We start from the raw sequence: 13,296 nt of genomic DNA, 5'->3' as shown, positions 1-13,296 counted from the left end.
ATCTGGTGAATCAGATAGTATTTATCATAAACACACATTGTACTAAAGTAAAAGAATGTATTGTTGGATAGGTGAAAGATAAAAAATAAGTAGTCAGTCAGGAGGGTAGGATGTTTTAGCCATCCACTTGGGAAATTATGCAATCTGAACTGCAAGCCAGGAAGCAGCAAAAAATCAATCTAGCAATCTGACTTCTGGACATTTTTGCTGGCTGTGTTCTCTGGTGGGTCAGAGAAGGACTTAAAGGGCAGGGATGCTTTGGGTCAGGAAATGAGAAATTTGTCAGATGTGAATTTTATATTATCAAGCCCATATTTTTCATAGGCAGCATACTGATCCCTTGACAGACATCAAGGAACAGTTTTCAAGGTACTTGCAGTACAGTAGAACAATTAGTCTCATTGCATTCGAACAACAACAAAAAGACTATTTGTAGTTAGAAAGTTATAACACTATACTGTAGAAGCTAACTGAATTTAACTTGATTTTTAAATGATCTCTTTAATTTTAATAAAAATTTCATCATTTGAAAAGCAGTACAAAATAGTATTTGTATTGGATTCCTAAGCAAACTAATTTCCATGGGTAATGCAGCCTTCCTCTATAAAGCACAACACTAATAGAAGATTAATATGAATCTTCTCAATAAGCAGTCAGATGAACTAGATGCTGCTTATAAAACCATTCTTGAAATAATTTGCATTTGTATATTTAAAAGTAAAACCATACTGCTGCAGTCCAATTTTCAAAGGTTGCCACCTGCTGTTAATAAAATATTTTACAGATGTATTTACAAGTCAAATGCACACAGAGCTTTATTTGCCATTTGGTGAAGTTATTTATTTACCTGATTAATTTCAGATTAGATTTAGTGTGCTTATAGAAACTCTAACCTAAAGCACCTTTTAACAAGCTATGCTTGTGCAGACTATTAGACATGAATTGTAGATTTATTTGCCTCTAGACTGATGTTTACTGAAGTCTCAGATTTAAATGTAGAGATAATTTAACAAAATTTTATAAAATTACATACAAATTACATTCTATAAACAAGTAAAATTGGAAATTACTATAAAGAGTTCAAAGTATAAGAAAATTTCATTATTTGTATGCATTTCTTCCTAGCCCTGAAATAGCTCAGAAAAGCTATTTTTGGCTCACTGGTTTCTTGTTCTATGTAAGCCACTAAACAATGTGACAAAACTATAATGTTGATCCTTTTTCTTGTATTAGCATTGTTTTGAATAAAACAAGATCCTCAGGTATGTAAAACCATGTAATATTTTTGTTAAGGGTATGAAGCTGCACCTGCTTGAATCACCCAGTGGTCTATTGACTTACAAAAAGTTAAATTATATCTGCTTTAAATTGTGTAAGCAAAAGGCTACTAAAGCCTTTTTCTGTTGTAGTGACTGATGTTAATAAGATACTTTGCAGAGTGCTTACTTGATAACTGAAAATCGTGCCTGGACATTGTGTAGTGTGTGTTCTGCATTATCTATTATATGAAATTTTTTCGTAGTTTCTTAGTGCTTCCCTTCAAGTGGCTGGGGCATGAACTGAATTAATTTTAGCAGCATTAAGAGAGGCAGAGTCAGAAGGGCTGTCTGTGAGTTGAGGGTGTGAAGTGACGCAGAGTCCTCAGGCAGGTGCAAAGGCTGCTTTATTGCAAATACCTGGCCTTTTTAAGCAATTAGCCAGTTATCAGCTACATAGATTAAAATCATAACAAATATAATTCAACCAACCTCCATACACCACGATCTGAACACACAATGGTTACATAACTTGTTTTTCTACCTCTAAATCAGCTGAGTCACTTTCCCTTAGTCCTTTTCTGCTTAGCCAAAGTAGCTGGCCTGAGCCAGGATTTCACAAGTCCTTCACTTTGTAAGGTTTTACCTATATGCAACAACTATCTGAAAACTGGTTTCTCAAAAAGCTTGGTTTCTGAACAAATTTTGTGCATCTATCTTTGTGATTTGTTTATATTCACAGCTATAAATTTTAAAACTGTTGTTTTTTCCTTCCATTGTGTAATAATCTAGGAATGAAAAACAAAGATCTGAAGATATTCTGGGTTCAGTTATTGCTGCTTTGTTGCATCCCAAATGTCTTAAGTTAAACCTCACTCCGAGTAGGTCAGCACTACTCTGCACTCAAAATATTTTTTCTGTGAAGGATAACTTCAGAAAATTGGAAACAAGTCAGAGAAAGTAAAAAATGCTTCTATATTTGGTAAACAGCTAGTCACTCAGGAGTCAGAGCAGAAAACTTACATGAGATGAATGAACACTCTATCTGTCCCACAAGAATAATGGAGACAGCTAGATAACAGAAGAAAACGCATTTGATAAGGAGTTGCACGGCAAGATGATCAGAAACTTGTAGAAGATTGTATAAGAGAAATAAGGCAATTTCCACCAAATGTGTCAGTAAAAATGAAGAGATGGGACAACCAAAACCAAAGTGCAGCACTATACAGGGTAGAAGACTTCTGTAAATTTATTTTTATAAAAATAGGACTACGTTCTTATGACAGCCAGAAGAATATATCATGTTTCAACAATTCAGTATTGGTTTCCAGAAGTACCTAATTTCCTGATATTTAAATCCATATTACCTCTATAATTGTTTTCAATATTAATGTTTTACCTGGATTTTACTCAAAAAAGATTCTCAGCGTTTTTCTTATAAGCATATTTTCAGTAGTATAAAGTCTGATATGGGAGCACTTTAGACCAAAGTATAACTGTAAACAGTGCTAGACTATCTTGTTAGCTAACAGAAAGACAGGAGTGCACAACAACCAAAGATTGGCTAATCATTTCCCACCAATGATGGAAGTTTTTTTCACAGCAGTATTAAATAGATAACATAGAATAGGAGAAGGGAGAAGATTCAAGTAATTCAGATGATACTCAGCTAAATAATAAAATAAAAGCCTTGGAGCTTTGGGGAGTTTTTTTGTCTCTGATTACAGCACTATTCTATAAGACATCCAAAAGCTTTTTTCCTGTTGCCTTTGTTTATGATAATTTTGCCTGGGCATTGTATTAGGATTCAAGAGAGGAGCTGTAGTTCTACCGTCATTTGGGCTGCTGTGTGCTGTAGGCTCACTTGTCTCACCCTTTTGTTACAGCTGTAGTTCTACCGTCATTTGGGCTGTCACTTGTCTCACCCTTTTGTTATCCTCTCCCATATTTGTTATCTGCCTGTTTAGATGGTAGACTCTGTGAGACCGCATGTGTCTCTTGCTTTGTGTGCTGTACTGACCTTCCACAGATCCCAGTTGGGTTGATTGCCTCTGGGAGATGCACGTCTTCTCTCCAGTAATGTCAGAAGAAGACTGTGCTTCTAGACCACTGACTTTGTTGAATATTTGTGCTTAGGTGGGATGAATTCAGGCCTATCATTACAGGGGTGTAGCGTGGTACATTTGAGTGCACGCTCCGTGTGGGAAGATGCTGGTGATTCACATCAAGAGTGAAAGAGGACTTTATTTGCCAATGATAGCAAATTTTACCTCAGTATTTGCTATTTGCTTCTAAATTCTGGTAGTTTTCTATGATTTTGTATTGCAAACTCATATTTACCTGTGGGTGTGTTATGAATTAATTGTGCCATAGTTACAGAAATACTTGAACTGGTTCTGAGGATCAACAAGGCTTTTTAAGTCGGATATAGTGTGCCTGTAATGCCTCCATGAACGACATGGGTTGCAGCCTCACAGATGCTTTAATGTGGGCGAATGCCTGATGAGTAAGCTTTGCCAGATAGGTTTGAGCTTTGGGAAGAAGGAGTTTGTTTTTATCTGCAGCATTCCTTGATCCTTGTACAAGGCATTAAAAGGCCAAGAGTCAGCCAGAGACCAGGAAAAGGTCTTTGCCTGGGCTAAGCAAAACTTCTTCCAAGTTCCAGCTGCTCCCGCACCTCTTTCCTGATGACTCAAGGTCTTGGGAGTGCCTTTTGCTTTTGAACACAACACACAAGTGCACTGCTTATCTCCGGCACTAGGTTAAAGTTTCAATATAATCTTGAGTTCTGAAAACTTTAATTCAAAAGCACACTAGTACCCTTCCAAATAGATGGGAAATCTCTGATACTACCTGAGGCTTGCTAATGTGAAAGAGAAAATATGGTGCATACAATGCATTTATATATTTTTTGAAAGCAAAAAAACTCACATGTAACATTCAGTATGTGGAGAGAAGAAGAGTTTTAGTTCTGAGAATCAGCACCTAAAGTGCTGATTAGTGAACACAACACATTTGAAATGGCCACAGCTGCATAACAAATATAGTTCTCACAGAGCTATAAGCTCTAGCAAATTTATGTAATTTATAATATAACCTCCTTATTATGTTAATTTACGCTCCTCAAAACAGAACATTTCTTTTGTTTATAAGGTCATAATAGAATGGTAATTGCTTTTGCTTATGTCACCAGATGGCTTATGTTTATCAAAATCTGTTTTTTCCCAGTGTATCACTGTCCTGATGCATTCACTCTGTGGGCATATCTGAAGCAGGGCTAGTATTGTGGATTTAACTGACTTTCTTTGGGTTTTGCCATTAATGGATCTCTTGCGTTTTATGCAGCACCAACTGTCTTGATTTACGATTCAGGAATGCTGATGGTGAGGCAAATTTAGCAAGCAATTTTTCTGCCCAACTGTGATTCATATTAGTATTACTGAGCCATCTGCTAGGTATTCTTTGTCCTCTACAAAGAAAGGGTACAGCTTTGTGCAAAAGTCTACTCAGTTCCCTTGCTCACACTTCCGTCAGCAGAAGTACAAAACAGGGAAGATGGACGATTTTATGGGGTAGATAATGGGATGGGCAAAATCTGTAGTCTGTTCCTGCCTCTGCTAGAGATTTCCCATGCAACCATGAGTGAATCATTCAATTGCTTTCTGCCTTATCACACCATCTGCTAGAATGAATTTCCTTTCTCTTTTCTTTTTTCTTGTTTTGTAACCACTTTGATGTAATACAGCAGGGTTACGTTTTTTTTCCTGGAAATACATTTAATAATAAACAATTCCTGATTTTCTCCGCTGAACTTGGAGTGAATTAGATTTCATTAACTAACGTGTCAGTGATGTGAGTTGTGAGATGACTACAGCCAGATGTTTTCTGTGCTAATCTAATTTACTCAAAAATCATAAACTGGAATATACACTAACATACAAAGAGCAAGAGGAATCTGCTGTTGTGACCATGTGAAAATAAAACATGAAGCATTTGCTGAAGTATATTTTTCCCCATGCAGTTGTGTTAGTACAAGATTGTGACAATATTTTTCCCTTTAAATGGTATTGCACTAACCAGTAAAAGGTTATTTTGCTTTATAGACATTCAGTCCCACATTATTGACTATTCTTTCTTAATTACCAGCTTGTACTGAAACACATTTCAAAGAAATAGCCTGGTTTTATAATATCCTTCAGAATACACAATTCTCATTTATCACCTTCAGCACATTTAATGTTTGAACTGTCTTTTCTGAACTATTTCTTTCACATAAAGATTCAATTTTAGAAAAATCTTTACAAATTTTACTTTAAGATTAGCTTTATAACTTATCACAGTTTAAGTCTCATAATCTTCTGATAGTTTCTTAGTGCTATTGATCAAAATAGAGCAACAAGGAAAGAGTCAAACCTGTTAACATTGTAGCTACAACCTAAAAAGTCCTTGCTTGCTGGGGAGAATAAAGCCATGGGTTATATGAAGTAAATACTGTCACAAAAACAGATATGCAAAATTTCAGGCTTCTCGTTTTTTTACTTCAAACTTGAAATTAACCCAAGTTATGTTAACATACACATCTCAGGAAAAAGTAGGATGAAATGAAACACTAACACACAATGGATAAAATATGTCAATTTTCTGATATAAAATATGTCAATGTTTCTATTTAAATTCTCATTTGTAAATGACAGCGCCTTATGAAATATGTCCTGAAGACTATTTGATGTCAATGGTGTGGAAAAGGACCCCAGCTGGGGACATGGCATTCAATCGATGTCCTCTCAATGCCACAGGTACAGTACTACTTTGAAATCTTATGATGATAAAAAGGGGAGCAATATTTTGCTTTGTGTCTTAGATAAATTATTACTAGACTCATATAAATATGCATATATATGAATATATCTGTATAAACATCACATATTGACTTATGCATGTGCATGCAAATATACACAGGTACATATGATGTCTCTTACAGCTTACATATATGCATGGGTCTGTGGTGTATGTACATTTATCTGAATATATACATATGTATATGTGTGAGCATTATAGCCACAAAGAAAAAGCTGACAAGAAATCAATTTGACTGGATCTGTCAGGCAAAGTGATAAAAATGAGGGAGAACATAAAAATCTTTTAAATTAAGGAAACACTGCTGAAAAGCAATCAAGTAAACATTGAAATGTGTTTCAGGATCTTATACTACTCTCTATATACCGATGATCATTGCATGAAATTGTTTCTGTGTGTGCCTTTAAAATAGCATGGAATATAGATTAAATAAGGTTTATTCTTTCCAGTTGCTCTCACTTATATAAATATTTTCTGTCTCTTTTGTGTCTTGCAGGCACCACTAGCAGACGCTGCTCTCTCAGTGTTCATGGAGTGGCCTTTTGGGAACATCCAAGCTTTGCTAGATGCATATCAAACGAGTACAGACACTTGCAGCATTCAGTAGGTGCAAAGTCAGCTTTAGTACTTGCTCTGTTTATTCATTATTAATCATTGGCGTAAAAAAGAAACTTACTTATTTACTCTCAGGTTTCTGTAAGCAATACCAAGAAGAAAACAGATCTGAGAAAGAATAATTTATGTTAATGGATGTTATTTTGATCTTGTATAGTGCTGGTGTTTGTGAAATAAGCCTTGTCTTACTGTAGAAGTGGAAAAATGAATCAGATTCCTTTCTTTCATGTCCGCTGCGTGAAATTTTTATAGGGGTCAGAGGCAAGACACATTTTAGTTTATTAGAAAATGAGATGTGAATAAATGAGATTTACCGGAAGAGCAACTTGCTGAGAATTCTGTAATACTGGTATTCTTTAATTGCAGAGTAGGAAGCCAGGAATGTTTCTTTTTGCTCTCAAATTGAGAATTTCACATTTGAATGTAACATTAGAAAATGATTATAGGGTAAATCTATCGCAGTGTCTTGGAAAAGGTAAAGTAACTCTAGATGAAGAAATACTATGTGAGTTTTTTTCAAAAAGCCTAACAAAAAGTTTATTTGCAAAGCATAGGCATTATACAATTATACACTGCCTAAACATGTTTATATGGATAGATGTAATACATAATGTATATTGCTTTATAAATGTATTACCATCATTTATTATAGGTATATTAGTTACCCTCCATGTCCCTAGCTGAAGCATTCAGCCAGGTTAATGCTATAGTGGGAAATGAGCCTTTGAAGATTCTCATGGACAATGGGTTTTCCCTGCATGATATATTCTACTGACATTCTTATTACTCTGCATCCTTTTCCAAAGGCCACTGCTCCGTTTATCATTCAACAGAGACACACTAATACAGCTCTGTGCTTCATAACTTCCCAACTTCTCAACCAAGTGCAACACTTCTGTAACATGTTTAAAATTCTTTGGTGGCTTGAAAAGCAGTAGCCTGGCTGCCATTCCTCAAATCTGGATTGCTACTTAGAGGAGATTTTGATTAATTCCTTTGAGCTGCATTTCTGTTTTGTTAGACCCAATTTATTTGAGGCCCGGAATTCAGTTTCAGTAGGCCAAAGCAAGAATTATTTTTAAGATAGGACAGAACAGATTGTCAAAGGAATTTTCCCCACTGCACAGAAGCTTCTATTTTACACAGCTGCCTGCATGTTTATCTATCCCTTTAGTGTTCACATTCAAAAAACACGTTAAGTTGGCTGCAACATTTTTGCATTTAATAATTTCGGTATTTTATTCTGTTGCAACAATTTCATTTGTTAGGTCTATGCTAGTTTGCAGCTCAAACTATGGGAAATGCTGTTCATGCTATTCAGTGGTTTAACTTACCTGGCTTTGGTAGGCACTGGTAATTTTTCAAGAACCACAAGTCTGACTTGTTGGACAAAAGACATTTATAACCTAGAGCAGACTTATCTTTTTTTCTATATTTTCTTTTTTGAAATATTAATTATAAGTAAATTGCACTGTGAAATATTCTTTCTGCCAAAGAACATTTAAAAATTGGTAATGCTTCTTTAAAATTACAGAAGCACCTAAACATATCTTTTTGCTGCACAAAATTTAAGTCTGACTCATGTGCATACAAATTAAAATGGACTTCTTTTACACTTGGGAACTGTTCACAAGGAAAATTGGTCTGTCTTACATCTTTCTGCTTCTCAAAGTGAACAACGCAGTGTATTTAAAGAATCAGAGAAAATAGAGGTAAAGACCTATAAGGTCATTGCCCTGCAAATGTAGGCTTGTTCCCCCACGATACATATGTCAGTTCCATAAATCCCTGAAAATAAGGCTTTATAAGGAAGCTGCTGACAGACGGTGTTGCTATAATAAATACGTGAGCTTATGAAAGCATGTATGAGTTGTCTCAGTGTGCTTAACTTACCAATAAAGTATTTTACCAATGCAGACCAGGAATAGAGCGGGGTATCACTCAGTTCTCTGAATATTTCCCTAAAATCTGAGCTGAATCTCTTTCATTTATTGTCTGAAATATATAAAAGAAAATCAGATGCACAGTCTTCAAAAAAATGATGTTCCTGAAGCTGATATAAAGCAGTTAATACCCATAAATACAATATTTAATACATTAAAGCATAGAATACAGACAAGTCCCTGTCTTTATGCCCTCCAATCAAGCTGCATATGATCTAGAACCAGAAATCACATAGTAGAATTCACATGGTGCTGTACCTAAGAAAATATTATCTATAGAAAAGTGTTCAGTATGATGGGAGCCAGAGAAGATTTCCTTGGCCATAGACCCTGCTAACCTGGCTACACAGGTGCTGAACTGGAAGCTTATAGTTATACTAGTAAAAAAACTTAAGCTTAAAAGCCATCCTTGTAGTCATCTGCACAGTTTAACTGTGTATGTGTTAGCATGCTCCCTGACCATTTCAGACCACACCAGTGAGCACTCTCCCAAAGAATGCCTACCACCCTTTGGAGGATAGCGCAGCAGAGAGGCCATTGTCAGCAGGCAATAAAAACATTATTTTCTGGGACAGAGGAGGAATAGAGAGTTTAATGTGAGGAAACCGCAATGCTTTGCTATATATAGTGTAGAATTTTACCACATAACCACAGGTAATTGACCCCCTGAAGACTGTTTCCTTACTGTATGTAACTGCTGTAGATTCACTGCCTCATGCACAAAGCTTCTTGTATTTTTACAGTTTTCTCTATTACTCGCCCAAAATCGACATGGGACAAATTTCAACCCTTAATAAGCAGTATTAGAGAAACTGAAACCCAGTTAGTGCTGTGTGTTCTTCAGCTTGACTCAAGACTTGTACTGAGACCAACATGGTAGCTCTGTAAATCATGCTAGAACGGCACCATATTTTAATCTTAAAATCCATTTGAAAGTCAATTTGTAAAGATGGGGAGTCATTAAAGCTAAAAATACACCCATAATGCTAAAGATAATATACTTTGCTCGTAATCCCCAGCGCCATGAATAACATGACTTTTTCCAGTCACTTACAGAATGTGCCAGGCAGAATTACTGCCTCTACTGCGTGCCCTGGCTCTTCAGATGTAGGTTATGGCACCTCAGAGGAAAACAGGGTTGAGTTACACTGTCTGGACTCGTGGACCACTTTTTGATACATATATCAATATTATGCTTAATATTGTTTTGCAACAGTGTCAGAATAATTCCCAGTCTTAAATTAATATATGTCCTCAATATATTTTTGAGATGAGTCTGTACTACATCTGCATTTTTTGTTGATGGAGAACTGAGACCACTTAAGCAGGAAATTTATCTCAAGTCTTCTGAATTATTGCCTACCACTCTTCCTTCTTAATGTTCCTACATGTCCGTGGGACAACTCAGAAAATTCCTGGCATAGTAAAAATGTAACAAACACAAAGCCTCTAAAGAGACTATGTACTTGAACATGGTGAAATAGTAGAGGGGTATGGTTTGACTTGTGGAGATCAACACTCAGTTAATGTCTTTCAAGGGCACCGTGTCCTGCACAATAGGAGTTTGAGGAAAAGCAGTTTAAGAGAATTATGAATGTCAGCTGTGTTACAAATGTGCAGCCTGTACTTCTGTTGGTTTATTTTACCTTGTGCACTGTGGTACAGGTTCCTTTTAAAGCTAGGGATGATAATTAGATCTCTTTGAATAACAGAACCAATTAGTCATGAACAATTTATCCTACATTTGGTACAAATCAATCGTCAAATGAATTCAACAAATACTGTTTGACCAGCTTTTACAGCTGGTTGACTAATAAGAAAATTTATTCACTGAACGTGTTAAGGGACAAAAATGCCCAAATCCATGAAATAAACCTTTAGGAAATTATTTGCTTAACTGTAATAACAATATGTAAAGACCCTAGTTTGGATTATTCTCCCTAAAGCACTATAAGCAGAAAATTCAGAGTGATAAATAGGTAGACTTTGCCTCCTGGACCTAGAGGATCAAGCAATAACTTGATGAGCAGAAAAAGAAACATCACAGATCATATACCAAATTTTGTTCTGGTTTTCTTGCATTGTCCTAGTGTGTTTGCAGCATCTGCAGCTTTGCATTAGGAAAATGTTCTTAGACAAGCACGTTGTCTTGAGTCTGTTACCAGTCATTGTAGCTGAGAAGAATGTTTTGCCCAATTATGTGCATTTTTTAAATATATTCTTGAGAAAGAGGGGATTATAACAAGAAATCCTACTGTATTTTTTGTTGTGGATGGAAATGAAGTAAAGTCATAAGGTTTAATAAACGCTAGTGGCAGAGGATATCCTTTCTTCACTTCCTTCTGGAAAGTTCTTAATCACATACTGATCACCAGCGTTTTGTTAATAGTGAGGAAATTCCTTCCTTTCTTAAATTCCATATTAAATTATCAGGATTTGGAGGATTTTTGCTTTCTGTAGGATCAACATAATTTGGGTTTTCAGACCATTTTGCCAAATCAATTACTTCTATAGCAAAATGTTATGGACTGTTATGTTCTGTTATAGCAGAAGTTATGGACCTTGCTGAAGCCTGTTTTCTCTTTCTACCCTTGGCCTGTAGTTTCATTTTCTGAAAACTGAACTACTTCAGTCTAGCATATTTTAATCTCTTTAAAGTGTATCTGTTGCTAGCTTAATGGACTGTTATATGTAGAAAGGCAAATTAGATGATGATCTAATGACCCAAACTTAGTCTGTATAATATTATGAAGTATGTTCCTCATTGCTCATTATCTTCTTTTGATCTGGAAGCAGAAAATTATGTGCCTAATTATTTCATATAGAATTGTGTACTTTACCCAATACTTGGCTAGTCTGACTAATGTCTTCTGAGGTGTGGTTTGAGGTTCTTTTTGCTTTATTTGGATAAACAGGGTAAAATCCTTCCTGAGACTTAGAAATTTATTTGTACTGTGTTTATGAGTGACTGCAGGACCAAGAATAGAATTGGTGATTAGGACCCCACAGGCCTACTTCAGATGGTATCCAAGAAAAATAATTACCTAAATGCCTCAAATAAGAGTACATTTTGGTTTCATACACTCTAGAAGCCTATCAAATGTGGTATGGTACAAGCAATAATACTAAGAAGCAAGACCTCAGAATTAGGAATACCCTACATTATCATTCTTCCAAGAAGCATAAATAAAGAATTCTTCATGTATTCTTAATACGGTGTGTGGATAATAGCCACCTAAATTAGAGAAAAACACAGGAAAATAAACAAAACTATACTAAACTAAACTAACTGAAACAAGAAACCCCTCAACTCATCCCCAGCTGTCCAAAATCTAAAAACAGGAAAGAAAATACTTGAATGGGGACTAATGAAAAAAATTAAAATGAGATTCAAAGAGTTAGGTGTGGAAGAGCAATGAGATTTCACATTTTATGAGCTTTCTAGGAATTGAATATTGAAGCTTTTCTTACCATTTTTAATGAAAACCATTAATACATAAAATCTTACCGTGGAGCTTTAGAAACTGATTTTGTGAAAATTGAGGAAATACTTGAATACACAGGTTATTTCTTTTTTCTCCTCTGTTATGCACTCAAACTAAACAATAGGATTTATTGAATTACCAAAAAAAAAAAAGATAATTTTGTAAGGATCGGCTTAAAAAAGTATTAGTAATGTATTATCATCTTACCGCACACTGAAATAGCCCTTTTGCCTAAAGTGAGTTTTCCTCTACATGTCTTTTGCATGCTCTAGTTTGGAAGAGATTTGAACTACACTCATAAATAATGATGAAGACAAAACCTGTTATCAAGAAACTTTGCTCCTGAAAGACGTCTCCAACAGTATCTGAAAATCTCTACTAATACAAACCCTTTTATAAACCTGTGTAACACAGTTTTCAAGCCTAGATGATGAAATTCTGTATTTAGTTTCTGTGATAAAAATAAGGCAATATTTTAATAGAATCATAGAATGGTTTGGGTTGAAAAGGATCTTAAAAAAACATCTAGTTCCATTTCCCCTGCCACAGGCAAGGCACATTTCAGAAGATCAGGTCCTTCAAAGCCCCATCCAACCTGGCCTTGAACACCTCCAGGGACAGGGAATCCACACCTTCTCCAGGCAAGTTGTTCCAGTGCCTCACCACATTCACAGTAAAGAATTTCTCCCTAATATCTAATCTAAATCTACCCTTTGAACAGTTTGAAGCTGTTCCCATTTGTCCTGTCACTACATGTTCTTGTAAAAAGGTACTGGAAGATTACTGTAAGATCTTTCTAGAGCCTTCTCCCCAGCTGAATAATCCCAACTCTCTCAACCATTCCTCATAGGACTGGTTCTCCACCTCTCTGATCATCTCCGTAGCCCTTCTCTGGACTCACTCCAACAGGTCTATGCCCTTCTTATGTTGGGGGTCCCAGAACACAGTGCCACTTTTGGTGATATAACACCTAATATAACATGCATTCATGCAAAATGGGCTGCTTTTTATCAGAAAGTCGAAAAAGTAAAATATCTCTTAACTCTTGGGAGTTAGGAAGTAAAAATCTACATATGAATTACCACATTGATGTCAAAATATTAGCACTTACAAAGGAGCATGGGAACTTATGCAGGTGAA

The 13,296-nt window shown here is 35.7% G+C and overlaps 1 protein-coding gene across 3 annotated transcripts in view; it reads left to right on the top strand.

The window, feature by feature from the left end:
- Positions 1-13,296, top strand: part of ADGRB3 (adhesion G protein-coupled receptor B3) — a 442,842-nt gene that overhangs the window by 194,264 nt on the left and 235,282 nt on the right. For all 3 annotated transcript variants that reach the window (XM_031057612.1, XM_014307289.2, XM_031057611.1), the window contains exons 8-9: positions 5,951-6,052; positions 6,610-6,716. In XM_031057612.1, coding sequence (XP_030913472.1) covers positions 5,951-6,052; positions 6,610-6,716 — 209 coding nt within the window. The remainder of the gene's footprint in view (positions 1-5,950; positions 6,053-6,609; positions 6,717-13,296) is intronic.

The sequence above is a fragment of the Geospiza fortis genome, unplaced genomic scaffold (genome assembly GCF_000277835.1).
Source record: "Geospiza fortis unplaced genomic scaffold, GeoFor_1.0 scaffold264, whole genome shotgun sequence".
Taxonomy (NCBI): domain Eukaryota; kingdom Metazoa; phylum Chordata; class Aves; order Passeriformes; family Thraupidae; genus Geospiza; species Geospiza fortis.
The sequence above is the reverse complement of the archived record's forward strand: the minus strand, read 5'-3'. Positions and strand labels throughout refer to the sequence as shown.